The 19,875-nt window shown below is 42.5% G+C and overlaps 1 protein-coding gene across 3 annotated transcripts in view; it reads right to left on the bottom strand.

The window, feature by feature from the left end:
* Sema2b (Semaphorin 2b) overlaps window positions 1–19,875 on the bottom strand; it is a 56,981-nt gene that overhangs the window by 28,859 nt on the left and 8,247 nt on the right. For all 3 annotated transcript variants that reach the window (XR_004304018.2, XM_070210444.1, XM_032436526.2), the window contains exon 2: window positions 11,083–11,704. Coding sequence is in view for 2 of the 3 variants with exons in the window: in XM_070210444.1 (XP_070066545.1) it covers window positions 11,083–11,269 (187 nt within the window). In the remaining variant the exon portion in view is untranslated. The remainder of the gene's footprint in view (window positions 1–11,082; window positions 11,705–19,875) is intronic.

Below are 19,875 nucleotides of genomic sequence, written 5' to 3' on the forward strand. Positions count from 1 at the left end.
ATGCATTTCATTTTGGAAATAAAGAGACTGTCCCCCAATTGCATTGCCAGGTTATTTAGGCTGGGCATTGCATGTTGTTTGATTTATTTCATACAAATCATAAAAAACGTAGACAACAAAAAAAAAAAAGAAGTCTAATCATAATAAAAGACTTAAGGTGTGCCAGTCAAATGATTTTCTTTGGTCGCCTTACTTATAATAATATTGGGGCTTTTTATATGTGTGCCACAGTTCTGCTCCTGGTCTCATGCTCCCATAAATCATGTGGCTTGTTTGCTCGGTAAGCGTAAAACTTGTCTGTGCAAGGGGGAGCCTTTTCTCGTTCTGCACTGTGTTTCCTCATTAGATTTGGCCATTTTTGTCGTTTTGGCGCCTTTCATAATACCAGCAAAACATAGCACATAATAATATGCTTATTTCAAGATACACCTTTTGTGTCAACTCCAGAGAGCTTTCCCTGTCTCTCTTTAACTTGCCATCTCTCTGTATGTCTGTATGTGGTGTCAGCAAATTTGTGGCTGGGCAAAACCAACAGCAACAACAATAATGCCGCTGGCGTTGTCGTGCCAAGCGGCGTTGATTGGCAGCAGGTCGCGTGCGCTGGGTGGTTGGGTGGCTTGTTTTGGGTGGTGCTAGCCTGTTATTTTCTTAATTTTCAACACGTTTGCTTCTTTTTGACTTGATTATCCTTTTGGTGCCTGTGCGCCTCGCAAAACGGAAAGTGAAGTAGCACAAGACGCGCCACCAAACGAATTGCCACACAAAGGCGTATCTATTTCGTGACAAAAGGCAACTTTACTCGCTGTGTATTTCCATGTGTGCCTGTGTATGCGTGTCTGTGACTGGGCTGCGGCTTTGTTGCCTACTTTTCGAGTTGCCTACATGTATTTACACCTGAAAGTATGCTAACGTCTTGCAACACGCACGCAATGCTTTGCCGCCTCAGGGCCATATTGCCCCCCCCCCAGCTCCCACTCAGGTTGCCCTTCTGCCGTATGCGCATAACTTTGCACCTCGATCAAATATCTGCCGACAACTAGCCACTAGGGATGAGCAATATTTATATACCCGATACGAGTCGCAGTTATGTCTACAGGTACGAGCTCTTTCAGTGCTAACAAAGCTAGAGCAATAAAGGTAAGCGATATGAAATATTTTTTTAGGCAAAAAATAGGTCTATAAAGACGAAGAATATTATTTCTTTCTAACTGCTTGTTAAACCTACTTGATGTAAAAATATTAAATAGCAACCCCTTCCCAGCACATTCTAGAGGCTTGTCAGGATTAGACTATCTTAGCTGCGGGCTAAGACAGCTGATACTACAGAAATACGAGCTAATAAGCCAGGAATTATCAAGGTAATCTTAAATAACAGAGGACTGAACAGTGAAAATCGCATTAAGCAGAATGTACTTGTCTCTAGAAATTAATAGATATTATAATTATAATAATATAAGCTCTGTCAACTGTACAACATTCAACAGATATCCATTTAATTTTAATGTGGCTTTTTAAAATTCTTAGCAAATTGATTAATTTGAATGATACCACAATTATTAGTATAGAGAGTAGCAGTCACAGTGAACCAAAAATCACAATGTCTTCCATCTCTAATGACCCAGCCTGACACATACTTTCGTGTATTTCGGCAAAGGCAACTTGAGACGCAGCCATGTGCGTGCTGTCGTCTTATGACAGAAGTTATTCGACCAGCCACTGTCGCCCAGTGGCACGCCTATGCAGCAAGGCTTTAAGATTTACTACATTAATGTGGTTATCTTTAACTTGCTTGGGAGGAGCAGCAGCAACAGCAGCAGCAGCAAAAGCAGTCGCAGTTTCCTTGGCAGCAGCTCACGCTCAGCCAATTTAGTTTCAACGACGCGTGGCCTAAATTGTTTTAAATTACAAGGCGGCCATTAAAGTGAGGCCGTTAATCCTGCGGGCAGGCGCACAAGCAACTATGCAGCATACGACAAAAAAAAAACACACACACACACACACATACATGCGGGGATACACAGTCATATGCACATAGGTACATATGTACACGCCGTCAGGTATTTCCGGCAGCTCATTTCCGTTTCACCTCAATTGGGTAAACGTAAACCTAAAAACAAAAAACAGCACAAAAAAAAAACTAACAACATAAGGAAAAAGCAAAGCTGCAAAACCAAGCAAAAATAAATATGGAAAGACGGGAAAAAATAACACAAAGGGTGCCCCAGCCAGAAGAAGCCCACATGCAATGCCATAACTAGACGCAGCAGGTTTTCCCGTGGCTGCCTTTAAGAAGGGTGCATAAATTAAGGCTAAGCCAAAGCGTCGCGACGCGACGAGACGAGACGAGTTGCAGTTGACCGTAGACAGGCACAGATACAGATACAAGCTACAGCTTTGTGGTAATGTTGAGGGCAGCCGGGCAGACACAGTCAACCAATGTCGCCGACGGCGCCGTCTTGCGGCAAAATTTAAAGAGAAGTGCCCTTTGGCAACAACTACCGGGTAAAGACGACAGACGGCACACTTGTGCAACACCTCAGCATTTATTTATGGTAGAGCATTTAAATTTCAAAGCACATTGTATACTTGCAGGCGTCAGCGTTTGGGGAGAAAGAGACCCGTGCGTACACCCCTCAAATTAGCGCGCTTCCCTTTGGGTTTTATGTGTTTACCTTTTATGATTGCTAGCCGGCTGTTGTTTGCGGCTAGCTATACTATACTTTAGACTTTATTTTGGCAACACCCCCTCGAGGACGTTCAGTTCGCGGCATAAGTGTGGCAAATTGCGCACTCACACACGCACACACAGACACACAGATATACACATATATAGAGCAAAAGGAAATTTGGACGAAATTGCGCGGTAATTGCAGCCGCTAAATTTCACTTTTGTTTCGCAGCCGCACTGCGAGCTGCGCGCCAAGTGTATATGTGTGTACGTGTGTGTGTGTATGCGTGGCAATGGCAATTGCCGTAGCTACAGCTACAGCCAGGGCGCAGCCCAGCAGAAATTGAGCAGTAACAAAAAGAGAATTATGCGGCAATAGAGCGTGTCGGCGGGCGACCGGCACTGCCAGTGCCATGCCCCTAGTGCCGCATGGCCGGCAGTTTTCATTTTTAAATTGGCGGTTTTATGTGCAATTGTGTTCGTGTGTGTGTGTGTGTGTTAGTCATGCCAAAGTACACACACATACACGTGCGCTTTGCCTTGCCCCATGCTCATTTTCGGGCTGTGCGCATTAGCAAATTTTTATTGCATACTTTCGAGCGCAATTGCAATTTAATGCTCCCAACCACATGTTCCACATGCGGCTTTTATGCTCCACGCATAATTTGAGCATCGCCCAAGCCGCATGCAAAACGCTTGCCGAGATTTATATTTTCATATTAGACCACATTTGACATACGAAATGTTCGCATATTTGACACACACACACATATCTTAGAATTTGTATATTTTAAACGACTGGCACATTAGACACGTGTCTGCGTGTTGTTGTTTTACTTGACATTTGGTGTGCCTGATATGCCATGTTGTTGGCATTTTATTGCAGTTCTTATTGTCTTCATTTATGAAGCGTTTCGTGTTTGAGTCACTCAATATGCCCTGTAGCTATTTAAATGTCTAGGGAGGGCATGATAAAGCTGTGCAATTGCATGCATCAAAAAGAAAGTTTATAAGTGTGACAAAATTGGGCATATATATATATAGGGTCAAGACTTAAAGCGAAGTCGTTATTAACTATGAGACTATGTGCACTACAAAAACTTAGATGTGCAATTCGAACTTGTTCTGTGATGATATTCACATTATTTGTCTCTGTCTCTGAATAAATAAAAAAATTGTCTCACAATTTAGTCCTTCTTTTAGGAGATGTCAAAGCTAATTGCAGGGTATTCCAGATTTAAGCAGTCTCTTGCTTGGCAGCTGGCGTGCTGAAACGCCCTTGAGATGTGCTTGTTTATCATAAACCCTGGCGTTACGTTGTCATATAAATTAAACCATAAATGAAGTGCATAATTCCGGCATTGATTTCGTTTGTTTGCGTGTCAATTTTTATTTTCTTTTTTATTTATTTTTTGCATATTCGTGCCGGCAGAGCCACAACGCTGCGTACACGTAATATAGTTAGCACGGCGCCTGATACCAAACTGTTGAAGCTGAAGCCAAATGAATTCTTAGGCAACCATCTTGCCACACATGCAACAGAGATATGAACAAGTTCGTGGTCATAACTCTGTTGGCTGTTGGCTGTTGTCTGCCTTTTTGCATTTATGCCACTTTATTTATTGTGTGTGCGCGCAGTGATGTGGGCGCGGAAGAGATCCTTTGTTTCACGTTTATTATTTATAATAAATGACTGCACATACCAAGCAGTCGGCACACAGCCGTTGCCCGCCCCACCGCACCGCCCACCTATCATTCATTATTTAATAATATTATTGAGCGTGCCGGCCTTTGTCTGTGAGCTGCTATTGTTGTGATCCTAGCATAGGGGCGGGGGTTGGAGTTTGGGTTTAGATGTAGGGGACGGCATATATGTATAAGCGTGCAGGCGCTATCTTTTGGAAACGGGTCAATCGATTTTGTTCACCGCTTTCTAGCCAGATCCTTTGTGGGCGGTTCGTTGTGTGAACAATTTTCAAAGCCACACACGCACACTACTACACACACACACACACCAACAGACACCAACAGACACACGCTCAATAATCGAGTTCTTGAATAGGCAAGCAATAATTAGAAATTGGTTGTTTGTTTGTTTATACACAAGCATATTGTACATATATTTTGCTAGAGTTTTGTGTGATTGCTTTGTTAAGGGCCGCCATTGTGTGACGCTTAAATGATGTGTTAATTTTGTGGCCCACATAGAGTATGTAAGCAGTTGGTCATATTGCATATTACTGAGGGCGCTTGAGCATTTAGCAGTTCATTCCTATGCACGACCACACACACAATCATACACCCACACACATGCCCTTTGATGGCAAACAGCTTCCCATATTGCTTGACTGCACTTAATGCAATTATTCTATGGTCAAATTCCACGGCTGACAATAAACCAATTTAACTTTTGCAATATGCTTGGAATTACCAACTGAAGTTCAAGTCCAACCCCCACGACAAGCAGCTGCTATGCGCCCTTTTGGCAGATGCCGTTGGTCAAAATAGTTTGGCGTCCAATGCAGCGCAGTCACAATAGACAAATTTGGTGGATATGAGGCGAGGGTTGGTTGCTTTTATGATAGCTGTAAGTATTTATTTATGCGACTGAACTTTTTGACCAGCAACCCCAACAACAATAACTGGCACAAGAACTGGTCGTGGCGTTCGGCAGCATTTTCAGTGACTTTTCAACCACCCGGATTAGTGGAGTGGAGTGCTCTTGGGGGTCAATTCGTAGCGTGTTTTATGCTATTACTGGCAAAGTAGTTGCTGCCATAACTTGAATAAGTACTCGCATGTTTGGCAAACAGCTCGAATTGCCTTTAGCCATGATATGTGCGACCAGTTGTAAATGTAATGGTCAAATATTAACAGATAATTGAATTAAGTGTAAATAACTGGCACCGAGGTGTGCGTGTGCGTGTATGTGTGTGTGCCTGAAAGCCATGGCTAATAGCCAATCTAAACTATTATTTACTATTGTGTTTGCTTAAATCGTTTATCGGGCATCTTTAAAGCTTTAAGTTCAACCTCAATAAACTGTTCAATATGGCGAGCGTTTAATTAAAAACACACACACACAACATGATTGTTGTAAAACAATGCTGTGTCGTTGTTCTTGTTGTTGTTGTTGTTGCTGTCGCTCCTGGCAGTCGTGTGTCAGCATTGGCAGCACAACACGCTGATAGCTGTTTTCTGGCCCTAGCCGCAACGGCCATGTCCAGTTAATTAAATCAAGCGACATGTGTTTAAAATAAATTAAATAAATTGCACATTACATTACATTTATTTTTATTTAATAGTTGTGCGCCGTGCTTAAGTGCAAAATATAAATAAATAAAGAATTCCAATAAGTTGAAATGTTTCAAAATGTGCGCCCGCAATATGGCTGACAAGCCACAATTTACCATCCACCATAAAAATGCGAAAAATATTATCTGTGTAGTGTCACAGATTAAATACACAGAAATATATGCCTGAACATAGTGTTTGCTTAAGACTCTGCATTCAATGAACTCTACTCTTATTAGGCTTAATTTTTGTAGCCTTCGCTTGAAGGAAGAGAGTAATCTTTGACAGGAAAGAGCATAGCAGCAGATGGATTGACGGGCATGACTACACAGGCAAGGCTGTTAATAAAGATTGGACCTTGAGCCAGATAAGCTTAAATGTATAATAGAAAGATCGCCACAACCAGCATTAAAGGATCAAGAATACATAAACTTAATTCTGAAAGTTGGCCTTCAAAGTGTTACACATTTCCTCTACAGGGACATACAAGTTTCATTCCGATGTCTGCTTCTATATAATATATATAGATCCCAGCAGACGCATCTTAGTCAAGTTTAATCAAATTAAGTTAACTATTTATTAAACAGTCTGGCTGTTCATTACATTGTAGGGTCAAATAACAAAACCAACAACTGAAAAACACTGAAAAAATAAAAAACACAAAAACTTCTATAATAAAACTTAGTGGCAAAGACATTTTTGGTTTAATTAATTTGTAGTCATTAGCTGGAACCGCCTTTAAATGAGAAGCGGCAAGCCCAAAGACTCCTGCTGTGTGTCGTTGTCGTTGTGTTGGTAGGTGTCAATACATGCGCGCACACACACACACACACACATACACACACCAAAAGGGAGAAAGAGTATGTATTACCAGTCGCTGTGGTGCACCAAAATGTATGCCACATGTGATGCTAAGCAGTGTGTGTGTGCGTGTGTGTGTGGGTGTGTGTGTACCAAGATATATTACACTTTGCGGCCAACGCGCCGTGTGTGTGTGCGTGTGTACGAGAGCGTGTGTGTGTGTATCTGACAAGTATTTGTACTTGCGGTTTTCGACTGTTAGGCCAAACGTTACACATAAGTTGAATTATGGCATTTGCCACTTGCCGACGCCGAGTGCAAAAGCAACCGAGCTGCAGCTGCAGCTGCCTAATGAAGTTGTTTTGCGTAACGCAGACAACGCATTACCCTACGAAATTGGGTCAACAGTGTGTGCCGTAAATTATGGCTTATGCGAATTTCGGCCGCTAATAAGGCTGCCAAAAAGCCAGCTGAAATGCGAGCAAGGCGAGCAAACCCGCTTAGGCTTGGGAAGTCTTGGGTAAGGATTAACTATGTTTTTATTTTTGGCACAAATCCCATAAAATGAGCAACAGTTCAACCCACATGCTCTTCTACTTCTTCTTCTTATTTTGCGTCAGTTTGCTCAATGTATTGATTTTATGTGCGTCGGTGTGAAAATTTGTCAGCTTTTGTTAAATTCACGTTGCCTACTTTAAGGGGCGGCCAGTAAATAGCGTATACGCCGCATCGCACAATCAACGTGTGTGTTGTGTGCTGTTTAAGAATGTGTGTGCGTGTGTGTGTGGGAATGTGTGCACATCAACAAATACCTGACTCAAGATTATTTGTCGTTGTCGCTGTTTTGTTGTTGTTATTGTTGTTGTTGCTGTTTATTTTGATTTGGGCAAATGTGGGTATGTGGCTATGCGCGCGTGTATGTAAGAGTGTGTGCGTGTGTATACATGTAAGCATTTTGCTTTGCCTTCAAATTGTTTGCCGCACATCAACTTTATTATGCCTTAATAATTGATGCTGCGATATACGACGAAGCCAAAAGCTCTATCAATTCAATTGCGTAAATTTGCTGATGGATTTATGGGAGACGGAGCAAAACTTTATTTATTTTTTCTTTGACTTTGGCGCTGGTCTGCCAGATGCTTGGCATTGCGATTACAGCTAAAAATTGTTGCTTAATTGCTGGGCTACAGCATGGACGCGCCTCCGCTCGCTCGTTCCACCTTTTTGTGTCTGTCTGGCTAATTTACCCGGCCGGTCGATGGCTACCCACATACTTACCTGGCGCCAAACTTTGCCAGGAAAAGTTTGTCGAGCTGCTTTGTAAAATGGGCAGCGCTAAATGCCCCAAATTCTTTAAGTTTACAAGCAAAACATTTGTGCGCAGTTTTCAGTTTTCTTCATTTTCTTTTTTTGGTTTTTTGCTTTTTATATTTTTTATTTCTTTCGGGCTTGCGTGCGTGCACGAAATGAGGGCCGAACGTTGTTGGCCAAAGTGTAGCAAGTTTTTGTGTATTTTTACACCCTTTTTTGGCCGAGTATTTTCTCCTTTTTTTTTGTAGCTGTTATTTCTATTTACGCAACGGCCGCAAGTTCGGCCTGGCATTTGGTTTTCCAGCTCGCCAGCGGGTAGAGGGTTGGAGGGATTCTCGCTAATATTCGCCATTAAACTTTTGCTTGTTTTTCTTTAATTAACAACACAAACATCTGATATGCTACTTTCTACTTTGCTTTTGCTTTTCGCCTTTGTTTTTGTCATTTTTTTGGCTTTTTTCATTCCCTCTTTCTTTTTTTTTTTTTTTTTGTTTTTTTTTGTTGCTTACTTTAGCCGTTGCATACCTTTATTAAGTTTCGTTTTATTTTTACTTTTTGTGGGTGTCCCAGAAAACTTTGGTGCTTAAAATTTGTACTCGCTGCTTGCTCTATGTTGGGGCTGGGCAAAGGGTTAGCACCTTATTTCTCCATTCCTCTATTTGCATAGGAAGCACATCATCCCAGCCATGCAGCGCGCCCACAAAACCATCTTAGAACAATTGCGCTTTGTCTTTGATTTGATTGCATTAATTGTTTAAGTGGCTGCGGTTTTCTCGGTTTCCATTGGCTCTTTGTACTCGGCTTTCGAAAGGCAAACTCCTAATATTTCTCCTTAATATCCTACAGGTTTTGTCACTCAACCAATTAATTAATTACAAATCCCATACCTTTAGACATATGAGTCAGAAGTCCAAAAGGGCTTTATATTAATTTTAAATTTTTATATAAGGCATATTTAAATCATCATCATATGTGCGGATTGGAAATCATCTAAATAGATGCATGGCAAATGCTTTGACTTTTTCAAAATCTTTAATCGTAAAAAATACAAAAAAAAAAACATATTGGAAAAGCATATTTTTAATGAATATTCTTTATAAATTAAAATTGAAGATGTTATTTTCTGGACAAAGTTAAAATGCAAAGAAATTAAATTGTGAGAAACGAAAATTTCAAAATATGAAACTGAAAAATTCAATAAAAATACATTAAATTTTACTTGCTGAAAAGATTTTTCTTTTAAATTGACATATTAAATGCTCAATTACAAGACTGGAGTAAAATACATTTCAATAAAAATTAATAAAATGAAAAAGTTAGCTAATTATATCATACCTAGCGAGAGTACATTTTTATTCAACAACAATAAACTAACTTGGAACCGTAATAAAACCACATTGTATTGAACTGCATTAAGCTTGCGGAGCATTTGCAAACAATGAACGGCGGGTAATTGTACAAACATGAATGCAGTTATGGTTTATAATTTGAATTAAATATTTCTCATTGTCCAGTTGTTGTTGTACATGGTTCGTTATTGCGCTGGTGCTGTGCGGCAGCGACAAGCCCCAAAGCGCTGGCAACACAGCTGCAAGCGAAAATAATAGCAACTGGCGGCGATTTGGTCAGCAGGAAAGTCGTGTGCCACAAAACATGGCGCAACTGTCATAAATCCACATGTGTGTTAACATAAAAATTAAAACTTTGGCGCACAACTTTTTATTTACTGCTCTGCAAATGAACTAAGCGACAAAGCGGGAGCAGCAGCAGCAGCCGTCGCAATAGCAGTTGCTGTCTTTCAACAGGCAGCAAACTTTTGTGGCGCACTGTAAGCGGATGAGCGGGTGACGCTGAATAAAGCTCTGCGCTCGCGTGTGTGTGTGTGTGTGTGTGTGTGTGTGTGTTTGTATGTATGGGTGGGCGATAAATGGATGTGGATGCGAGTAAATTAAAGCGGATTACTTAATGTGAGCTGCATTTTTGATGCACTTCTGTGGTAATTTTCATGTTTGATTTAGCCAAATGACTTTTAATTATTCAACAGGCAAAATGTGGGCCACACACATATGTATGGATGCATGTATGCTGGCCAAGAGCCGCTTACCCACATATCGGGCAACAAATCTGGCCAGGCATAAGCCCACTTTAAGTCTATAAAAACACCACTTGAAAACTAATTAAACACTAATAGCAAACAACAAAAAGCTGCGCAAAGGCAGCTTCAAGTGGCGGAAATGCCAGCAAGTCGGACTGGCCAGTCGCCCAGTCGCAGCCTGCAATTAAACAAAACAAAACGAAAATAAAAAAAACAACGCAACAAAAAATAAATGAAATAAAACAGAAAAGAATAAAAGAAAAGCTGTGGAAAACGCAAAACTTTTTAATTTCACCCAAACTGAGGGCTGAGGCAACACAGGCTGCTGTGTTGGCGCGAATGAGTCTATAAGTTGGAGTCGATTCCGCAGCAACGTCTTTGCCAAGCAAATAAAACAATGGTCAGATACAAAAGCAATACGAGTCCTGCGAAAGGATAACAGACGCCGGAAGTGAAACGAAATGGCAAATCAATGAAAGGGCGGCAACAAAAGCAAATCCGCTTAAAGTGAAAATTATTCCTTAGCCGAAAAAAAGGAAGAGAGTAGAATCTCGTGCATGTGTACAAAAATGGCTAAGCGGCCATCAGGACGGCCATTCGCGGCTGCCTAAGCCCTAAGCTGTTGACTTATTTACCACGCTTCGATTTGCTTTGGCCGCCTATTGTTGTGTTAAGATTTGTATGCATGGCTTAGCTGCTCAACAATCTTTTTGTGGCAGTCGCCCCATTTAGTTTAGCCAGATTGCGTGAAATAGATAAGACGCATGTGAGCTGGCTTCATATGACCAATAAGTTTGTGGGCCCGATAAATTAAGATGCATATTTGACAGCAGCTGCTGCACTTACTTAAAACTAAAAACCAGTAATATGAAATATGAGGTGAAGGATTTATGAAGAATGGGGCGGGACTTACCTTTGTGATGCCGCAGGTGATGGCCAACAGCTGCTGCGCCCGTGCAACAAGGTGGCTCGTAATATAAATTCCAAGTGTTCTCATAATCCGCCCGAGCATAATCCACATAAATTATTTGCGCGCCGAGCACAAGCAGCCAAGCCGCGCTGAGCAGGCTCCGCCGCAACTTGGCCATCGAGCACAACATGCCTGGTCCTGTGGCGCGCTCTGGGGCTATGTAACTAAAAACAGGTGGCACTCACAGACACACAGACACACAGAGATACGCACACGCGTGCGATCAAACGACGAAAAAGGATTCAATCGCAATGCCAACTAAATTGATGCAAAATCGACGAACACGTTTTGAGCACGGCGTTTACCATTGAGCCAGAAAAAAGTTCTGATCTGATCGGAAGTGCTCGACTGTTTTCACATGTTCGCCGCGATATACGCGAAAACTTAAGGATTCACAATGTGTGTGTGTGCGTGTGTGTGAAGGACGAACGCACGGCACGAGCTGCAAATACGAACTGAGTGGCCAAAGCACGAGTAACTGTGTTAAATAAACACACAGCACGACGAACGATTCGACACGAACTGACAGCTCGGCTCGACGGCTCGGCAATTCCTGACACCTGTGCTGCAATGAGACAGAGAGAGAGAGAGAGAATTAGTTTGTGAGTGAGTGAGAGAGATAGAGAGAGAGAGAGATGGCTAGAGCGCATGCGCCTGGAGAGCGAATAATATCCCTGTATATTTCCCAGTTTTGTTTATGTTTACGAGTCTTTAGCCAAGTGTATTGAACTCATTTAGTGCATGCAGCGTGCAACGTGCAACGTGCAACGCTATGCGTCCGACGACAACAATAACAACAAATGCAATCCACACAATTTTCAAGGGTAACTGCAGACACATTCAAACTGAAGAGCAGCGGCTGCCTCTGTTGCTGACACCCCCGCAGCGGCGAAGTTAAATGCAGTCTCGATTTAAGCAGAGAGCCGGCGAGACGAGACTGTTGCCAGTTGAGCCAGCCAGGAGCAGACAGGACACTAGAGACAGCAGACAGGAACCGTTGGCAGCCAGGCTGGCCCAACAGCCAGACTCGGCCCCAAACCAGACCCAAACTCAGAAACAGACCCAGACCCAGACCCAGACACACTTGCACTTAAAGCATTTTCGTGCATTATTATTTATGCATATGCTTGTAATTGCAGTAGAAATACTTCGTGTGTGTGTGTATGCCCAGACTCTGGCTAAATGTTTTCCTTCAATTTTTTTGCATTGCCTTCTTTACATTGTGGCTTCGCGTGTTGCCTTGTGGAAATTTCAGCACAATTTCAATGCTGCATTTGTATAGGCTGCAAAAAGTTCTCTTAAGGCCAGACATAAGTCACTCAGACAGTCACGCAGACGGCCCGAGCTGCAGGGCAGACACTCAAAGACAATTAGACGATAGCCAGCAGTAGCTGTGTATAAGTGTGTGTACACTTGCATGAAAACTTAAACTTTATTATTTTCTTGAATGCGAAAATATTCGATAGAAAAATCAAGCTGCGGCAAGGTTCTTAAGAAGCTAAAAGCTATTCTAATAGAGTAGTGCCTCGATTATTAAAACCGATTCCCATACAATATGAAGTTCTCAGCATTTGTTTTAATTGTGTTCGTTTATTGATTGTTTCCAAAACCCCGCTTTATTTGCAGTGTAATAACTTTCAGACAGCCCAACAAGTTTCCGCATACTTTTGCTACTCATGGCGCGCTTGGACTTGACTCTAGATCAGACGAAGGCCAGCAGCAGTAGGAGTATCAGCAAACTGTCTGCTCAGCTGACCGCAAGTTAACAAAGTTTTGGCATTTGGCGTTTGCTGCATTTCGGCTCAAATTTTGTGCATTGGAATTTCTCTGTAAGTATATGTGTGTGTGTTTTTGGATGCCAAGACAATTTGTGGCCGCTTTGTGCGACAGCGAAAAGCATAAGGCTTTAATTTGTTCCATCAAGGGAACTCAGACGATTGCCCAGACAGCAGAGCCAGCGCATTCACAGCACGGCATCCTGCATGGATTCGCTTGGAACCCGCACCTGTCCTGTGCACTGGAGCGCACAAAAACAAGCTCAACAATTGCCTTATAAATGCCCACAAACTTGAACTAACACGGGGGAGAAAAAAACTTTGATTAATGTGCGCTTAAAGAGCCGGCAAATACGTAGAGGAAGAAGGCTTATTCCAAAAAACAAGGACACAACTTTTCATAACTTTAACAACACACAACCAAACAAAATACGGGACATTGGCGCTGTGACGGTACAGACTGGCTGCAGACCGCGTGCAGCCGGCGGCTTCTTAGCCAAAGCGCAGCAAAAAACTTATGCAATCAAGGCAAGGCGCAAGGCGCAATGCGGAGGCGGCTACGTAAGCCACAGGAGCAAGAACAGGAACAGAAACAGAAACGGGGCCAGGAGCAAGGCACTGGCACTGCAATTTCAAGGCGCCGCACAACAATGTCAGCAACGGCAGCGACAACAGCGACGACAGGAGGCAGCGGCCGAAGGAATCACAGCGAAAAAGCGTTAAAAAATGAATTGCAAAACAAACAGCAAACAAACGAGCAACATTTGCCGAGGGCACACCCACATATACAACACAACGTACACAGCTAGAGCCACAAAGTAGCCAGCGACCCGCAGCGACCTGGAACGTCCACAAGCAGCGGCTGCTCTTGCTCCAGCTGGGCGATACCCGACGTTGCCCAATGGCAACGTCAAAGTCAGCAGACCGGTTGAAGCTCACCCGCATTCGCATCCTTGGGCCCCGTGCCCGCGCTGGTTAATAGAAAATGTAATTCGATGCATTTAATGTTGGCAACGCCAAATGCTGCAGGTTACCCTTCGGGACCAGCCAAAGGGAGCAAAACCGCCCACTGCCAAATGCGACGACGATACCAGGTTCAGGTTTAGCTTCGCCTTTTTTTATGAGTTTGCATTTGGCTGCTATTCATCCAGCGCCAGTGTCGAAGTCGTGCTCGATGTTGTTGTGTTTGAGTTGCTTACCTAATCCTTGCAAACAAGTTAAAAACGTTGTAAAACAAACAACAAACAGAACAAAATGAGTGGGAACCGGCGCCGCCAACGGCTGACATGGCTTTCAGATGCGCTCCCACAATAAGCAAAGGGGTAATCAGGAAATGGAATAAAGTGCTGCATACTTTTCGAGAACGGATGCGAATGAGAAGCTGAGCAGCTGACGAATGGGCAATATAATATCTATACAATACGCGTAGGGAACCTTAAGATATATTTTGGAAGGAAGTTTTATGTAGACGTCTTTAGGTAAACGTTTTGAGGATAATCACAATTAGGTTTCGGCAAATGTTGTGAAATATTGGATCTCAAGGAAAATAAAAATAAAAAGGACATTCCGAAAAATTTCCTTAATTTGCTTTTATTTGCATTTAAGCTTACCGAAAGCTTCGTTAAATGAAAAAAAATATTGTAACTTAAATCAAAGAAATATAGCACCTAAAATCATTCTTTGATTTGCTTCATTTCCGTTTTGGCCCCTTTTAAATATTTCCATATTAATCGAGGCAAAATCCGAGTTCTATTTCTTTGACAGCATGCTCGATCCAGAGACACGCACATCTCTAATTCAGTTATGGGATCTTTTTTTTTATTTGTTCAAAACAGTTTCGCTGCCTCTGGTACGAAATTGTCAGTCGTAAAGCCAGGCGCATTGGGAAAATGGAAACGATTTTGACTGATATCGAGTGCCATGAGAAATACAAACAATCATCAAGCAGGCAGTCTGCTGTGCCCGCTGTCCTGCGCCCTCCAACCGCTGGGCATGCAATGTTACCTCTGCTGCGCCCACCCTCGTGGACATGGCAATGGTAACCTCAGCAACCTGCGCCGCGTGCCACAGCAATGACAGCCGTCGCGGCAGCGCTAATAGAAATTAAACGAAAGTGCTGCACGATGCTGATGGGTGCACAGATGGAGGGATCGAAGGTGGTTGCCAGCCAACTGCAAACCGAACCAGCCAAATTCGAGCCACCCTGCACCGTGTGAAGGTCGAGCTGAAATGAAGTGCAGCAGCAGCAGCAGCAGCAGGGAACTGGACTGAGCAGCGGCGGCACATTCGCTTTCATTACGCTAGCTGGTTTTTGGGACTATTTACATTTGCTTTTATTAATCATAAAACAAGTACGAGTGATTCAATCGGGAGTGCCCGACCAAGAGATACCTAGAATGATTCCAGATTCCTTCTAAATGCCAAGAAAAAATATTTTCGAGCTATGAATAAAAATAACATTTCTTAAAACCTATGTATATATCGAAGAGTACACATCGATCTGTATATTCTATCGAAGAATATATCTTTCGAATTTCCCATCTCCAGCTTCTGAAGTACCAGACAGACAGACGGGCATGAATAAACCGACTCACTCCGGCATTCTGATTAAATATGCATTGGCTTTTTGGGCTCGAGAATGCTTTTCTCTGCCTGTTACATATAATTGTCCAAAAACATTATACCCTGGCAAGCATTTTTAATGGTTTTAGGGTATAAAAATGCTGAAATAGTCGAAATTGCCGAAACGGCAGAGCTCGCTGGGTGCTGGCTGCTTGGTTATGCCAGCCAGGATCGTGCACGAAAGCGCAATTTGATTTTAATGGCGGCAAAATGTTGAATGTTTGTCGTACAGCGAGAGGGAGATGGTGAGAGAGACTGGGTGACAGACAGACAGACGGACTAGTAATGCAAACACGCAGACAAACTGGTTGTCGTTTTTTGTCCTGCTGCTGTTTCTGTTGCCTTTCCATGCAATCAGGCGCCATTTGTTGACGTTTGTCTGTATTGGTGTTTGTTAATCTGCCTGCTGCATGCGTGAGTGTGTGAGCGGGTGTTGGCAAGTGCAAGCCTCACACACACACACACACACACACACACACACACACACCCACACACACCCTCACACATACACACACTTAGCTAAGCCGCCTGCACCATTTTGCACGCCCGTGTCATTTGATTGTTTTTTGCTGTCTGTGTGTGCGTGTACCGTGTCCTGCCTATTGCCTTAGCCTTAGCTGCTGCGTACATTTTATCAGTTTGTTTGTTTGTTTACTTGCTTGTATTCGATGCATGTGCGTGCCTGGAGGCGAACAGCCACTCGTCACTGTCATTAACGTCATTGTTCTGGCCGCGAAGCGTCCAAGTCGTGGGCAATGTCAGTGTCAATGACAATGGCCAACCACCAGTGCGTTCCACTATATATATTTTAAATATTTAAATGACATTTTTCCTAAAACGACGCACCCTTTAATTAAAGTGACAGTGACTGTGGGACAGCCCCTGAAAGTATGCCGCCGCCACTGTCAATTATTTATTGGCTGCCATTTAATTAACTAATAATTCAAGAGTCGTCTTCTAAACAAACTCAAACACGCACAAATGTCATTTTCAACAATACAAATTATACTTAAATACATGTATGTACAGCTGTCTATGTATACAAAACACTATATCCGGACTGATTGATTGAATAATGATCAACGAAAAGCCCAAAGCTTTAATGTAGCTACCTTAAGTGGGGTTTTGCAAAATTACAATTTGTTCTTCATCCGATCGAATTCAAACTAACTTGTATATAAAATATAATGCGAATAATTTCAAACGTGGCCCAGGCAAAGCCGGGTTATATCCGTTAGTATAAATGAATATAATGTAAGGCAACGGTCATAAAATTTATTACCGCTGTGCGATTATTGATAAGCAAAAATAACATGGCAGCAACAGGAAGTGAAGGCTAGGACAACAGAGGACATTTTGAGTGCAAAAGCTGGCGAGGCACTGATATACGAAAACCCGGTATGTAAATCCACGTTAACAGACGTTCCACTGTACGATTGCGATTGCCCAAGGGCAGCAGCTACAATGCTGTTTGCTGATGTTTGCATAAAGTCAACGACAAGCCACCCTCTCCAGAGCCCGCGACACAACGCCTGCTCGGGCGTGCGCCACTGATAAGGGTCGCCCAAGTCCTCCTGGTCAGTCAGTGCAATGCTGCATGGGATTTACTCTAGTTTATTTGTTAATGGTTTATTTATTAATTCCTGCGGATTATCACGTCAGACAAGGCATCACAACAACAGCAACAGCAACAGCCACGGCAACAAGGAACGAGATACAGCACGCCGAACAGGCACCGGGCTAGTGGGCAGAGGGCAGAGGGTAAAGGGGACAAAGGCGTACGGAAACGAGCAGCGACCGCACACGGAAACGCATATGGCAGGCATTAGGGGTGGGTGCATTGTTGGGTTGCGATAACGGTTATCGTCTAGCTGAAATTTGTTGCTAATAGCCAATGCAACATGGTCTAATCTTTAAGCCTTCGCACGGCCAGAGCAACAGACCCCGTGGCTAAAGTTTGTGCAAATTGAAATTTTGTGTTCGCATTGAAATCATGCATTAATAATACTAAAACACTAAATAGTTCAGGCCACCCACACACACTCATGAACACACACATGCAAAGTGCCAGAAACATGCGTACACAATTTCCTAAATCCTCTGCAAGTCATGGCACGTGGGTAAAACCGCCCGGAAATTTGAAATTTTGTGCAAGTTGAAGAACTCCTTTCTGCTTTTCAAGCTGCTCAAGCAAAAGCGTGTTGGCTGCCTGTGCCTGGATCTGCGCCAGCCGCAGCCGAAGCCTGGGTATGTGCCTGCTGTTGCCGCTTCTGCTGCTCCTGCTGCTGTTCCTGCTCCTGCTTGGAGTGCGTTTGACAGCACGCATGTCGTTGTCAATGTCTACAACGAGTGGTGTTCAGGCGTGTGTGAACTTCCGCACATGCACACAAAACCCCCCACGAAAGCATAGCAGCAGCAGCAGCCGTAGGAGCAGCAGCAGCAGAAGCAGCAGCAGCAACAGCAGCGGCAGCGGCAGTCACAGCAGAAATCTTTCAAATATAAGCAATTAGTAAATAAATTTCAACTAAAATTGCCATGGGGCGCTAGAGGCTTGCCAAGACTCATGGCATTCATGGACATCAACCCGACACTTTTGCTGCCGTAAAACCTTTTAAAGTATTCAATAACAGTGAAACTCAAACCAAGGCCAGCTCGTTGCTGCCCCCGCGGTTTTCGACCATCGCGCTGATGGACATGCCTGAAAATTGAATTTCTCACGCTCCAACGTATATAAATATATACACATACATATATATAGATCAAGGGCGCTGGAAATTTGTAATTTTCAGTCAAATTTAAACGAAATTGTCGGGGAACTTCATTTGCACGCAGGCATGACGAATACTCGTCTAGAAACTGCCGTAGAAAAATGTCAAATATGTTGCCAATGCTCTCTTCAGGTTTCGGGTTGAATTCGTGTCAAGTTTCTTATTTAACTCGCACCTTGAGTCCCCATTAAGGGAATCAAATTTCATTCAATTGTGTTAAAAGTTCTTCATTGGTTAAATTATTCATTTCATTTATTTATACTTCCAAGCAGATATTTTGAGAAAGCTCAAAAAGGGACTCTATAAAAATAGATTTGTTTGAAAAGAAATTTTTATGATTTTAAGTAAAACATTTTATATTGTGATTGACGAAAGTAGATAAATGTACATTAAAAATAACTTTCAAATACTTTGGTATGAAAACAAACTCAAAATTATATTTTACTGATTTCCTTTATGACTATTTTCTTGTTTTATTATAGTATTTTATTTTTATTGTCTCTTGTCCTAGTCTGTGCTATCTCGAAACTCTCGCTTGGGTAGCTATAAGCGATACCAATTGATTTTATTGCCATTACGAAGTGTCGCAGTAATATCTTCGTAGCGATAACACTTCATATGGAGCGATAACACTTCTCTCGATCAGCTTTCAGCTTCGCTGTGAGATCTCATTATTTACACATAGCTTAATAATATAAATTCAATAATCGCATAGAATTTTAATTAACAACTACTTTTAACAAACACCTGGCAACGCCGGGCGACATCAAAGGCAAACACTGAATGGAAATAGCTCAGGTTAACTCAGTATATTGCTAAATAAAGCCACTTAGCCTTGTGTTCTGTCATTTTGAATACCCCCATTTCGCCTACACACGTTTACCCAGGACTGAGTGCCAGAGAAAATTGAATGTCAAATTTTATATATATTTTCATATGTGGCATGAATTTGACATTGAAATTTGCATATGCCATCAATGCTTACATTTTTGTGTTTGTTTTCATGCCCTTTGTGAGGGTGTGTTTGTGTGTGTGTGTGTATTTGTGCATGTGCAAAATTTCTACACGTACAAACACTGAGGTTTGGCGGGGTAACTGGCAACTGAAACGGGACGGTAGCCCGTGTCTGGGGCTTTGCCTTTGAAGTGTGCCAGCATGGCGCTTAGCTGCTGATAATCCTTTTTAAATAAATTTGTTGGCACAAATCGTTATGCCGCCCGAGGGCTGTGGCACGCACCTTTTTGCAACCCCCTGCTGTACGCTTAAGAGGTGCGTTTGCTGCGCTGAAAAGCTGCCTGTGGCTCGTTGCGTTTAATTTTTTTTTGCTGTGCGTTTACTAAGCATGTTAATACACAGGAAATTAAACACTTATGCGGAAGTCATTGAAAACAACTCCCACACACACACACACATACAGACGGAGTACACATGGAGAACAATTTCAAAGTGTCTGCGCATTCAATTATGCTCAGAGACAACAACGAAATAACTTAAAAGGTCTGAGAATCATAGCAGGGTATTCGACTACATGTCATGCTCTGTCTGATGTAAATAAGTAAATTTGTATTATA

Source organism: Drosophila virilis, chromosome 5, assembly GCF_030788295.1.
Source record: "Drosophila virilis strain 15010-1051.87 chromosome 5, Dvir_AGI_RSII-ME, whole genome shotgun sequence".
In the NCBI taxonomy this organism is placed as follows: Eukaryota; Metazoa; Arthropoda; class Insecta; order Diptera; family Drosophilidae; genus Drosophila; species Drosophila virilis.